Source organism: Pistacia vera, unplaced genomic scaffold (genome assembly GCF_008641045.1).
Source record: "Pistacia vera cultivar Batoury unplaced genomic scaffold, PisVer_v2 Contig427, whole genome shotgun sequence".
NCBI classification, from domain to species: Eukaryota; Viridiplantae; Streptophyta; class Magnoliopsida; order Sapindales; family Anacardiaceae; genus Pistacia; species Pistacia vera.
Genome location: NW_022196254.1, coordinates 613,629 through 627,364, shown reverse-complemented (window position 1 = coordinate 627,364; position 13,736 = coordinate 613,629). Strand labels below are relative to the sequence as shown.

Genomic DNA, 13,736 nt, shown 5'->3' with positions numbered 1-13,736 from the left:
TTGAACTAGCTTTTAGGAGTGAGTTCTACACAAACTCACTTTATCATGAAATTACAGTACAATGCAAAAGAGGGAAAATGAGATAATATACAAAAGTAATAAAAGACTAAACTATCCTTACTACATGAAAGACTAAACTACCCTAGTAGTAAATATATAATAACGCTTAACATATATATATATATCCCGTATAAGCAAATTATTATCTAGAAATATTTATTATTGTAATATATTATATTCGGGTTTATTTAATTATCATATCACCTAAAGAAATAATAAATCTCTGTTTTTGTTCGCAAATTCATCATAAATTAACATTAATTAGAATCATTACTTGCAATAAAAAAGAGAATTAATTCAGCAATTCATGTATATGACTAGTTCAGAAAATTAGTGGCGGAGGCTTTCAGACTTACCGACCTCCTCTCATCATCAAACACGAAGCATTGCCTTGATGATGAATCAATTGACCATAAATTAACCGCATTGTTAGGATCTCTCTTCCCCTACATATATTTATAAATACATTCCTGAATCTCTTCAATTGCATTCACATTCCATCAACACTAACTTCAATATTCAAAATATCATGAGTTCAGCTGACGAAACCGTTGAAAGTATAACAGCTGAAGCTCCAGCTGCCGATGCATCACGCAAGCAGCCACCGCGTCTGAACGAGAGAATTCTCTCGTCTCTGTCGAGAAGATCAGTCGCAGCGCATCCCTGGCACGACCTGGAACTCGGCCCTGGAGCCCCCCACATCTTCAACGTTGTGGTCGAGATTACAAAGGGAAGCAAAGTCAAGTACGAGCTCGATAAGAAAACCGGATTGATTAAGGTGGATCGAGTGTTGTACTCCTCCGTTGTTTATCCTCACAATTACGGCTTCATCCCTCGAACATTATGCGAAGATAATGATCCTATTGATGTTCTTGTACTGATGCAAGAGCCGGTGCTTCCGGGATGTTTTCTGCGAGCGAGGGCGCTAGGGCTTATGCCGATGATTGATCAGGGAGAAAAAGATGATAAGATCATTGCAGTGTGTGCTGATGATCCGGAGTACAAGCATTACACTGATATCAAAGAGCTTCCTCCTCATCGTCTTATGGAGATTCGCCGGTTCTTCGAAGATTACAAGAAGAATGAGAACAAGGAGGTTGCAGTGAACGAGTTTTTGCCTGCACCAACTGCGGTTGACGCTATTCAGTACTCCATGGATCTTTATGCCGAGTACATTCTCCATACTCTCAGGCGATAGATACGATATTTGGAGGGCCTAAGTTATGGATCCATAACGTCATCGACCTATGGTAACCATTAGATTTAGTATCTCGGATAGCAAATGAGTAATATTTTTTATCCGATACTTCATTGATGATTTTGTTGTATGCATTCTTTTTCTTTTATTTGTTTTCAGATGGAGAAAGGATCCATCGACCGCAATAAGTCGTGTTTGTCAACGATATTTAACAATTTTGAAAATTATATGAACAAAATGTTTTACAATTTTTTTTATTTAATTTGATGGTTATTTATATATGTTTGTTTTATCATTTAAACAGTTTGATGACAAGAAATACAATTAGATAAATTATTCAATTTGAATTTTAGATGATTATTACATGATTTTATCAAACAAAAATAATTTAGCTGGAATTTGATAAAATTATAAAGTTTATTTAAATTTGATACATTTATTTTATATTAAATTCTATGCGTACTTATTTTTATATATATGTTTGGTTATTTATATAGTTAGGTGAGAAGAAATACAAAATAAAAAGTTATTTAAGCTTGCTACATATATTAAATATTTAAATTGAATTTTACTTTTGCCATTATAATTATCAGAAATTCAGAATCATGATTATGATTTTTTATCAAACAATAATAATTAAGTTGGAATGTGATACAAGTATATAAGGTTATTATCATAGATATCTTTAAAGGATCATTTAATTTATCAATACCTAATATTTTAACATATTACAGATCCCTTTGTTAGGAGGCTTTATGTATATATATATATATATATAGTTTTCGTAAAACTAAATTTGCTACACCGAGGTTTGGTTGGTTTCCCATTTTACTTTTGCAAAATACATTTGGCTAATGCAAATTGTTTGTGGGTCTGTATTAGTGTTTAATTCAGAAATCTTATCAAAGATTTATGATATGTGAGTTTTCAGAGGTATTTTTCACTTTAGACCCTAAGGTTCACACGTTTTTTATGGTGTCTTTGTGTTATATAAACAACTAAAGTCCTCATCTCCTAAGTGGGATTTTTGCATCAACACAACTCCGGCATACATCAATAGTATTGCATAAAATGAAAGCATTTATTTAGATTTTTATTTACTACAAACAAAGAATCCCTAGTTAGATTGAATAACTAAATATTTTGCAAATTTAGTTAAAAGTCGTTTTTAAAACTAGAACTCCAAATTTGATTTTTGACCAAGTAAACCAAGTAATCTTAGAAGAATAAGAAGAATAAAATTTTAAATTTTAAAAAATCCATGTTTCTTGTGCATTATTCATTAAACTATAAAAATACATGCAATACAAGTGTAGCAGTCTGCAGTCCAAAGTCGTAAATTCTTACATATCTGAGAATTTGAAGCTTTGATTCATTAAGTCTCGATCTCCATATCTTTAAATTTTTAGCAATCATAGGATCATTGACATAAAATTTACCACTCATATTATATCAATATCATATCATTCCATTATGATTTTAACAGAAAAATAAGACCTGTGTCTTCAAGTTCAACTAATGATCATGTTTTCTCGTTCAATTTTGAAAATCCATTTAATTTTTTAATTTATTAATACTAAGAATATCTTAATAAATATATTAAATATAATACATATAGAAAGGGATTGAGATCAAGGACGTAGTCATACAATAACATATGGGTTCAATTGAACCCACTCAAACTTAGAAAAAAAATAAAAAAATGTTTTATATTTTATAGTATTTACAATTTTGACCTCACTTAAATTCATATTGAATCAACTCGAATTTTGAAAAAAATCAAAAAGACTTTATATTTTATTGTATTTATAATTTTGATCCCTCTTAAATTCATATTGACTCTACACAATTTTATTGTAAATTTATCAATTTAAATATTTTGAACCAACCCACTAAAAATTCTGACTATGTCCCTGATTTAGATACTGTAACTTAAATTTTTGACACTCTTTATGAACAATTCATCTCTGCTAATCTAACAGTTACAAGAGAAAGTTAATAGTAACTACATTTAATATCATATCAATATCTCTCAACACCATCAGGTTGATAAATCACAATCAGACAGAAACTAAGTTCCCACTCACGACCCTTTATCAAGTAATTAGAAGACAAATGTGTTTTACTCTTTTTAGCTTACTACCTCTCATGATTTTTTTGTTGATTTTGCTTTCCTAAGTAGTTAATTGTGTTGTTTCAGGTAGGTTTTTCAATTTTGTGATGTTTACCAGCAACAACAACTAACTTTTATTTCATACTTATATTATTTTAAAATTTTGCATCTTAGTTTACTTATGTTATTCTCATTTTTATATAGAGTGTAACGATCCAATAAATGAAGTTGATGCAGGCAACGACGTGCCCATGAATGATGATTAAGGAGAAGTTCTGAACCTTGTTTCGCAGGTCCTCCCAAAGATAAGCATCATTAAAGATATCAATGCCCTCCTTAAGGCTAGAAGGTAATACTAGGCTCCATTTGGTTCACTATTCTGATGCTTTTTAGAATAGTATTTTGGAAAAAGTAAAGTAAAGTTGAATTGAGTTGAGTTACTTTTACGAAAAAAGTAATTATTAATGTTTTAAGTTGAATAAAGTAGGATTGGATTTTGAGAATATTGAAACAAATGCATTTTTTTTGTTTTTAGGATAGGATAATAGAATAGGATAACGGAAAAATAGTGAAACAAATGCAGCCTTTATGTAGTCAAGTTAACTTAGTTCATGAATTGACATAATCCTTTCTATGTCAACCATACTGATTTCTCATTATGTATATGGCTGAATTGTCTTTGCAAAGATCGAACTTTTGTTATAATTTGGTGTTACCCTTATATTGTTATGGATGCATTGATCTTTCTAATTCTATAATTTATTATCTATTTGTAGAAGTTCTTGATAAGGATAGTAAGGGTTTTTAAACTTAGGATTTATCTTAACTTTATCTTTTTGAATAAAGGGATAATCCTGGACATAATTAAGAGTTATCAGGATATCCTAATAAAGTCTATATAACTAGGCTGTTGTAGCCTATGCTAAAGTAGAATACACTAATAAAAATTATCAGGTGTTTTCGTCCTGATTTCAAGGTATCAGAGCCAAGTTCCTCCGACTGTAAATACTAATGGTGAAAACTACCATGACTAGTGAGAGAAAAGGCATGAGCCGAAGTCCTCCACCTGTTCAAGATTCATCCTCCAGTCTTTCATCCCATCAGATTCCATCCTCCTCAACTATGAGATCTGGACAACCAGAAGTCTTGTTTTCTTCAAGTAATAATGATAATAATTCAATCTAGATCAGTGTTCACAAACTGAATGGAAAAAATTATGTCTCGTGGTCTCAAGTGGTGAAGTTGATGGTTCGAGGAAGAGGTAAACTAAGCTACTTGACTGGTAAGATTAAAGCCCCACAAGAAGATGATCCAGCATACCAAAAATGGGATGTTGAGAATAGTACAGTGATGGGATGGTTAATCAATTCCATGGAATAGGAGATTGGTCAACTGTACCTGTTTCTTCCCGCTACAAAGGATATTTGGGAAGCTGCAAAGGAAACATACTCTGATGTAGGGAACTCCATACAAATATTTGATTTGAAGTCTCGATTGAGAGAGACCAAACAAGGGAACATGACTGTAACTCAATACTATAGCATTTTGGCTAAATTGTGGTAGGAGTTGGACTTGTTCTTTGAAGCAAACTGGAGTTGCTATAAAGATACTGCCAAATACACAAAACTTTTAGAAAAAGAGAGGACGTTTGAGTTCCTTGTAGGTTTGAATAAGGAATTAGATGAAGCAAGGGGTAGGGTCCCAGGAAAAGAATCCATACCTTCTATAAAGGAAGTATTTGCAAAGGTTAGAAGAGAAAAAAGTGGAAAGTGATGATGGGTGAATCAGTAGGATCCAACAATTTAAGCACACCATCAGTCTTCGGCTTTAGTTTCAAAGGGTTGGGACAATCATACTAGGTCTATGGAGAGCCGAGGTTGCAAAAAAAAAAAAAAAAAAATGAGAAAATGAGGAAATCTAGTATGAGTATTGTCATCGGCCAAAGCATACCAAGGCTGCCTACTGGAAACTACATGGCAGGCCAACCAATTGGAAAATTAATAAGGCTGGAGGCAAGGGATTTCATGCAGGGATAGAAGAATCTGGAGATCATCCAAGGTCTATACCATTCAACAAAGAATAGTTGGAACAGTTACGAGAATTATTCAATCAGTCCAATTCTAGTTCCTCTGATCGCTTTTGTTCATTTGTTGAGACTGGTAATTCCCTCACAGCTTTGCAGACCAATGTAAGAACAACCAGTTCTTAGGTTATAGATTCAGGGGCCTCGGATCATATGTTAGGTAACTCGAGTGTATTCGTATCCTATAACCCATGTGGTAATCTGAGGGTTAGAACAGATAATGGTTCTTTATCAAAATTAGATGGTAAAGGGACCGTCAAATTGTCTGAAAATCTTTGTCTACAATCTATCTTTCATGTGCCTAATATAGCTTGTAATCTCCTCTCTATTAGCAAATTGACTAAGGACTTAAATTGTGTGGTTATTTTTCTTCTTCTTATTGTGAATTTCAGGACTCTCTCTTGGGGAGGATGATTGGCAATGCTAAAGAAGAAGGAGGAGTACTCTACTTAGTCTACTATTCTATTGCCAAGGATTCTGAGAATAATCAAGCTATAACATCTAGGTGTAATTCTGTCTCTATGTCTGATAATTCAGAAATAATGTTGTGGCATCACCGATTAGGCCACCCTAGTTTCCCTTATTTACAAAGATTGTTTCTTGCGTTATTCAGAAATAAAAATCCAATATTATTTGAGTGTGAAATCTACCAAATTGCAAAATATACCAGATCAATGTTTCAAGTTAAACAATACAAGAGTTATAGGCCATTTTCTATAATTCATAGTGATATTTGGGGACCATCTAGAGTTAAAAATATTGCTAGATCAAAATGGTTTATTACTTTCATTGATGATCACACTAGACTATATATGTTGGGTTTATCTTCTGAAAGAAAAATATAAAATAGGTAGAGTCTTCTAGAATTTCCATTCCATGGTTAAGAATCAGTTTCACACACATATTCAAGTCCTAAGAACTCATAATGGTAGGGAGTACTTCCATTCTAGCCTAGGAAACTATCTGCTCAATCATGGGATAATACACCAAAGTTCTTGTGTAGATACCCCATAGTAGAATGGTATTGTAGAAAGGAAAAATAGGCACCTTTTAGAGGTTTCCCGAGCACTTATGTTCACTAGAAAGTGCTTAATTATTTGTGGGGGGAGGCAGTCCTAGCAACAACTTATTTGATAAATCGATTGCCTACTAAGATTTTAGAGTTTCGTACTCCTCTCTCCACGTTTCTACAGACATTTCCTGATTTTAAAGCCTTAAACTCTTTGCATTTGAAAGTCTTTGGGTGTACTACCTTTGTTCATGTTCACTTTCATAATAGAGGCAAGTTAGATCCTAGGGCTATTAAGCGTGTGTTTGTACGATACTCTCCCACTCAACAAGGATATAAGTGTAGAAGAAATTGTTTGTCTCTAAAGATGTGACCTTTTTTTAGTCACAACCTTATTTTCCCAAACCCTTTCTTCAGGGGGAGAACTCATAGATTGATAATGAAGATAGTGTTTGGGAAATAACATTTCCCACAAGTTAGACTCCTACATCTACTCAGAATCCTACATCCACTCCAAAACCTCTAAATCAAAACTCACCTTTAACTCAAATCCAGCCTCTCACCAATCCTAATTCCATCAGAATAGAAAATACCAGTCCTAATTCCATCAAAACAGAAAATCTTGAAAACCTTACAGCAGAAGAGAATTTTGACACTTTGACTCGGGAACATATGAAGACAAGGGGAGGTTTGACTAGGCTAAATCAACCAGACCCCAAAGTTTATTCTCGAAAACATGGTTATCAAGACAGTGAGAATCTTTCTGACCATCTATATGGATAGTCATCCCAACCGAAAGAAGTCAATGAATCACAGCCTCTAAGTAAGAAAATTCTACCTCTTAGTGAGTCTGAGTCAAATGTTGATCTTCCTGTAGCTCTTAGGAAAGGGGTTAGGTCTTGTACTCTACATCCTATTTCTCATTTTGTGTCCTATGACAATCTATCTGTTGATTATCGAGTGTTTGCTACTAATCTCTCAACCATAGAGGTTCTGAAGTCAATACAGGCAACATTGGATGATCCTAAATGGAGAGAAGCTGTAATGGAAAAGATGAAGGCCCTTGAAAAAAAAAATGGAACATGGGAATTGGTGAGCTTACCTGATAGGAAGACTACTGTGGGTTGTAAATGGGTGTTTACAGTAAAATATGAGGCAGATGGTTCAGTTGAGAGATATAAGACAAGCTTGGTAGCTAAGGGATTCTCACAGACTTATGGAGTAGATTACCATGAAACCTTTACCCCCTTAGCCAAGCTTAATACTATTTTCATTCTCCTTTCCCTAGCTACAAACTTAGACTAGCCCTTGCAATAGCTAGATGTAAAGAATGTTTTCTTGAATGGTGACTTGGCAGAAGAGGTGTATATGGAGTTGCCACCAAGTTTTGAAGGTAATCAGATAGGGAGGAAGGTTTGTAAGCTAAAGAAATCCTTGTATGGCTTAAAACAGTCTCCTAGGGCTTGGTTTGAATATTTTACCAAGGCTATTAGAAGTTATGGGTTCATACAAGGTTAGATTGATCACACTTTGTTTTTCAAGAATAATGGGGGTAAGATTACTGTCTTAATAGTATATGTAAATGATATTATTCTTACAAGAAACAATTTGGAAGAAATGCAAATGGTTAAAAAGGTTCTTTCCAAGGAGTTTGAGATAAAGGATCTAAAACAATTGAGATATTTTTTAGGGATGGAGGTTGCCAGGAGTAAGAAAGGGATCTTTGTTTCTCAAAGAAAATATGTTTTGGATCTATTAAAAGATACTGGAATGTTAGGGTGTAGTCTTGCTAAGACTCCTATTGAGCCAAATGTGAAGTTTGACTAGGACAGTTAAGATACACTAGTTGAAAAAGGTAGGTATCAAAGACTGGTTGGGAGGCTGATATACTTGGCTTATACAAGGCCTGACATAGCCTTCTCTATAAGTGTGGTAAGCTAACACATGCACAACCCATAGGAGAAGCATCTTGAAGCTATAAATGGAATCTTAAGGTACTTGAAGATGACACCTGGGAAATAACTATTTTTTATGAAAACTAATGAAAGAAAGGTGGAGGCATATTCAACAATCTGATATTGTTGGCATGCCTACTTTTAATGTTCCTTTGCTGCTACTCTTTCTCTGATAAGTTGACATCAATTTTCTGCTTCTACTTTGAATGTGACATTCTCTACGGTTAATGCTTTACATTCATTGTGTTGTTCTCTATGATTACAAAATGAAATCTTTAAAAAATTCCGATCAACATCCTTCAACACCTTCAAAATGAAGCTTCTGTACAGTTTGTCAGACATTGCAGCTCATGTTCCTTCTCTTAATTCATCTCCTAATTTAAAGGGTCATCTTTCATCTTCCCTTCATTTTGTCAGTCTCCCTGATAGGCAGTCACTAAATAAGGATCTTAATAATTGTAAATGATGACTCATCAAACTCGCAAATTTCTTTCGAAGCGAAGAGCTAAAATAACAGCCTGGTCAATTTTTTTTTTTTTTGAAAAAGTTTAGATTAGGCTGAGTTTTTAATCAAAACTTTTGAAAATATATCGTAAATTTGAATAAATTAAGAATAAAACTGGATTTTACAAATTAAGAATCCTATTTTTTATGGACAGATTATAACTAATGCGATAATCTTTACCTAATTAAAATTTTATTAATTTTAAAACTCCCCTATAATAAGAAGAAAAATAATTTTATTTTATATATATTTACATTAATGCTTATATAAATCTTTTTGTGTGTGTGTGTGTGTGTCATTCCATGTCAAATATAAGATAAAGTAATTATAGTATAAATTAATTTATTTTCTTATATTTAGATTTACATTAATACTTATTGTTGATGTATGATTTGAACACCAACTAATCGACACGTGCGTAACGTTGATTGATCAAGGAACACACGTGATTATGGAGAAAATGTAGAATAAATGCAATGAGAGCTTTTTAAAGTGGTTCGGATGTTAAGGCAGCAAGTCCTACGTCCACTGATTTGTATTAGTATAGTGGGTCAGATCGCAACAGCGGACTGACTTACAAATGATTAGTAAAAATAAATACGAAGTTTGCAAGAGAGAGAGAGTTCAGTGTAAAATGGCCAAATCCCCTTAATGAATGGGTCTTCCTCTTTTTATATCAAGATGAATGCATGTAATCATCATTAAATCCATGGGTTGGTGTGAATGTCAGGACATAATCCGGCTTTACATCACATTGCCCACGTCCCAAGCTGATTTCATGTGATTTGGAGCAGAGAAATGGACACGTGGGAGCTCCATAGTGTCTGACAAGCCTGACGTGCGCTTACCGTTCTGACGAGAGCAGGTCACACTTCATCACGTGACTTCCCACGTCAGCCCTTGATTTCCCAGGCATAACACTTATATAAAAGTTTTTTTTTTTTTTTTTATTCCATGTCAAATATAAGATAAAATAATTATGGTATAAATCAATTTATTTATTTTTATATTTATATTTACATTAATATGTACTTATTTATACTTTATTTTCTATTTCATTTGCATTGCATTATCCTTTACTTCATTATCATATAATTCGAGTTTCTTTTTTGATGTAAAAAATAAATTTTGAAAGGTATTATTCATTGTGCACCTTTGATATATATATACGATTCCTTTGCTATCAATAAAATTTCTCATATAAACAAGATTTGTCAAAATAAGTCTCTCGTATCAACAACATTTGTCAAAAAATATTTTATAATTATTTATTATTTAAAAAAAAAAAATTCAGCCCTTCGTAAACTAAATTCCTGGCTTTGCCCTTGTACTTATATAGTGTGAATTATGTTTACGTGTATACCTTGAATTATGTATAATTTTTACAAACTTCTGGTGAATTATCCAAAAGTTATTTGTATTATTCTACTTGATCTTCTTTATGGGCTATCTCCATCTCCACTCCCCTTTTTGTTTTGAAGCATGAGTCCGCCAACAGTTTATTACGCAATCCCAGAACCCTGAAACTATCTGTCGGGTCTGATCTTGCATTTTGTTACTCTTTTCCTTGGACTTTTAATTCCTTTTTTTAAAAGAATAATAAGTAAAATTAAGTAGGAAAGTTCAAAGTTGAAATTATTATTTTTTCTACAGGCTGCAGAATTATTTATGCTCAAAATGGTGGGCCTAAGTGATTGCTGTCTTTCTGAGATCATCATCACGTCCATGAACTGAAACTATAGAAATATTGATGGAAAATAAAGTAGCAAATAGGAGAATCATATAAGAATTCGCTTTTACAAACCATGAAACACGTTTAGGACAATTATAAGAATCACACCCCAAATTGAAGGTTATTTATTAGGGCTATACAAAAAAAACCGGTAACCGAACCGAGCCCAAATTTTCGGGTACCCGAAAATTCGGGTCGATTTCGAGTAGTTTTTATAAGATACCCAAATTTTCGGTTCAGGTATCGGTTATTTAATTTTAGAAAACCGGGTACCCAGTACCGGTTTTTATTAAAAAAAAAAGACGTCAGACTAAAACCCAAAAAAAATCCCCAAATCTGAAAATTTCAGATGCCCTAAAACTAAAACCCGTTACTCTCCAGTCTCCACTGCGTAAACTTCCAGTCTCAATCTTCCACTCTTCGTCAGTTCGTCTCTTCACTCTCTTCCAGTACTCACTACTCAAGTCTTGCAAGAGTTGCACACAACCGCACTCAAACTCGTCTCTCACTCTCAAATTCAGATTCTCGCCTTCTCCAGTCTCAGTCTGCATTTGCACACACCGCGCACTCGCACAGCCGCACTCAATTCTCATCTCTCTCACTCTCAAATTCTCCAAGTTGTTGAGTTGGTGCTAATGCAGAGTTGATTAGCTGAAGTTGCAATTGAAAATGCAGAGTTGTTAAACTGAGAAATGCAGTTTGCAGTTTGTATATTAATGGCAGTCCGTTAAGTTGTGAAGCCTGCTCTTGTTTGATTGTTATGTTTAGTTGTTGAGTTGGTGCTAATGCAGAGTTGATTAGCTGAAGTTGCAATTGAAAATGCAGAGTTGTTAAACTGAGAAATGCAGTTTGTAGTTGTGTATGACGTTTTGACTAGCTGAAGTTGCAATTGAAACTGTAGAACTAAACATGAGGTGTTGCCAATATTGATTGGCTGCAGTTGCAATTAAAACTACAAAACTGAAAATGAGTTGTTGCCTTAAGTAGCTGAGCAAGTTTTTTTTTTAGAGTTTGTGCATCGGTTGACTGAAGGGATTAAAGGAGAACAGAGGTACTAGAAAAAGGAAGAGAGTTTGAGAATTTGAGAGGGGATGTTGGTTAAAGAAGTCAATGAATTTGAGAAGAAGTGAAGAACTGCTGGTTAGGAGTTAAAATTAAAACTGCTGGAAAATTCGGGTAACAAAATCGGATACCCGGTTTGTGACCCGAATTTTCGGGTACTCGCAAAACCGAGTATTCTAAAACCGGTTCGGTTAGCAGGTATATTTTTGGAGGTACCCTAATTTTTGGGTACTCGGTTTTTGGCCAAAATCGGAGCGGGTACCCGGTTTTGCACAGCCCTATTATTTATATATGTTTGTTTTATCATTTAAACAGTTTGATGAGAAGAAATACAATTAGACAAATTATTCAATTTGAATTTTAGATTGATTATTACATGATTTTATCAAACAAAAATAATTTATCTAGAATTTGATACAATTATAAAGGTTATTTAAATTTGATACATTTATTTTATATTAAATTCTATAGGTATTTATTTTTATATATATGTTTGGTTATTTATATAGTTTGGTGAGAAGAAATACAAAATAAAAAAGTTATTTAAGCTTGCTACATATATTAAATATTTAAATTGAATTTTACTTTTGCCATTATAATTATCAAATTCAAAATCATAATTATGATTTTTTATCAAACAATAATAATTAAGTTGAATGTGATACAAGTATATAAGGTTATTATCATAGATATCTTTAAAGGATCATTTAATTTATCAATGCCTAATATTTTAACATATCATTTAAATATATATATTCTTTAATATTTCTAAATGTGAAAACATTTAAATACAAACTCAAAATTGTTGTTTTCGTAAAACTAAATTTGCTACAACGAGTTTTGATTTCCTATTTTACAGATGTAAAATAAATTTGGCTAATGCAAATTGTTTGTGGGTCTATATTAATGTTTAATTCAGAAATCCTATCAAATATGCATGGTAGGCAAATTCTTAGAAGTATTATCCGCTTTGAGCTCTAGAGCCCGCATGGTTTTGCCTTGAAAAACACCTCTGGATGGTGAAAGTGTTCTTGTGCTATGTAAGCGATTAAGACTCTCTTCTCCTCAGTGAGACTTTGGCACCAACACAACTCCAACATACATATGGGTTCAATTGAACCTATTCAAACTTTGAAAAAAATAAAAGTAAGAAGTTTTATATTTTATAATATTTACAATTTAAACCTTACTTAAATTCATACTGAACCCACTAAAACTTTGAAAAAAAAAAATTAAAAAGATTTTATATTTTATGGTATTTATAATTTTGACCCCACTTAAATTCATATTGAACCTACTCAAACTTTAAATAAAAATTAAAATGGCTTTATATTTTATAGTATTTACAATTATAACCTCTTTTAAATTTATATTGAACGCACTCAAACTTTGAAAAAAAATTAAAAAGGCTTTATATATTATGGTATTTACAATTATAACCTCTTAATGTCAGATCAATATCTCTCTGACACCATCAGGTTGATAAATCTCAATCAGACAGAAACTAAGTTCCCACTGACGACCCTTTATCAAGTAATTAGAAGATAAATGTGTTTCCCAGGTCCTCCCAAAATCCTTTATGTAGTCAAGTTAACTCAGTTCATGAATTGACATAATCCTTTATATACAATACTGATTTTTCATTATGTATATGGTTGAATTGTCTTTCCAAAGATCCAACTTTTGTTATAAATTGATGCTACCCTTATAATGTTATTGATGCATTGATCTTTCTAATTCTATAATTTATTATCTATTGAATGATTAAGTCGTAAGTAGCTTTAAAATCGTTTCTTCACCTTTCTTCTTTAAAATTATTATCTAATTCTAATGCCTTCCTTTGCTGCTACTCTTTCTCTGATAAGTTCTCACATCAGTTTTCTGCTTTTACTTTGAATGTGACATTCTCAACGGTTTATGCTCTACTTTCATTGTGTTGTTCTCAATGATTACAAAATGAAATCTTTAAAAAATTCCTATCAATCTCCTACACAACCTTTAAAATGAATCCTCTGTAGA

The 13,736-nt window shown here is 32.7% G+C and overlaps 1 protein-coding gene across 1 annotated transcript; it reads left to right on the top strand.

Moving 5' to 3' along the window:
- Window positions 1-589: 589 nt before the first annotated feature.
- Window positions 590-1,258, top strand: LOC116143190 (soluble inorganic pyrophosphatase 1-like). The gene has a single exon (XM_031428620.1). The coding sequence runs from the start codon at window positions 590-592 to the stop codon at window positions 1,256-1,258; it is 669 nt and encodes a 222-aa protein (XP_031284480.1).
- Window positions 1,259-13,736: the final 12,478 nt, after the last annotated feature.

Bases quoted from the DNA above. Each gene is read 5' to 3' on its own strand.
- LOC116143190 (XM_031428620.1), top strand. From the start codon at position 590: ATGAGTTCAGCTGACGAAACCGTTGAAAGTATAACAGCTGAAGCTCCA.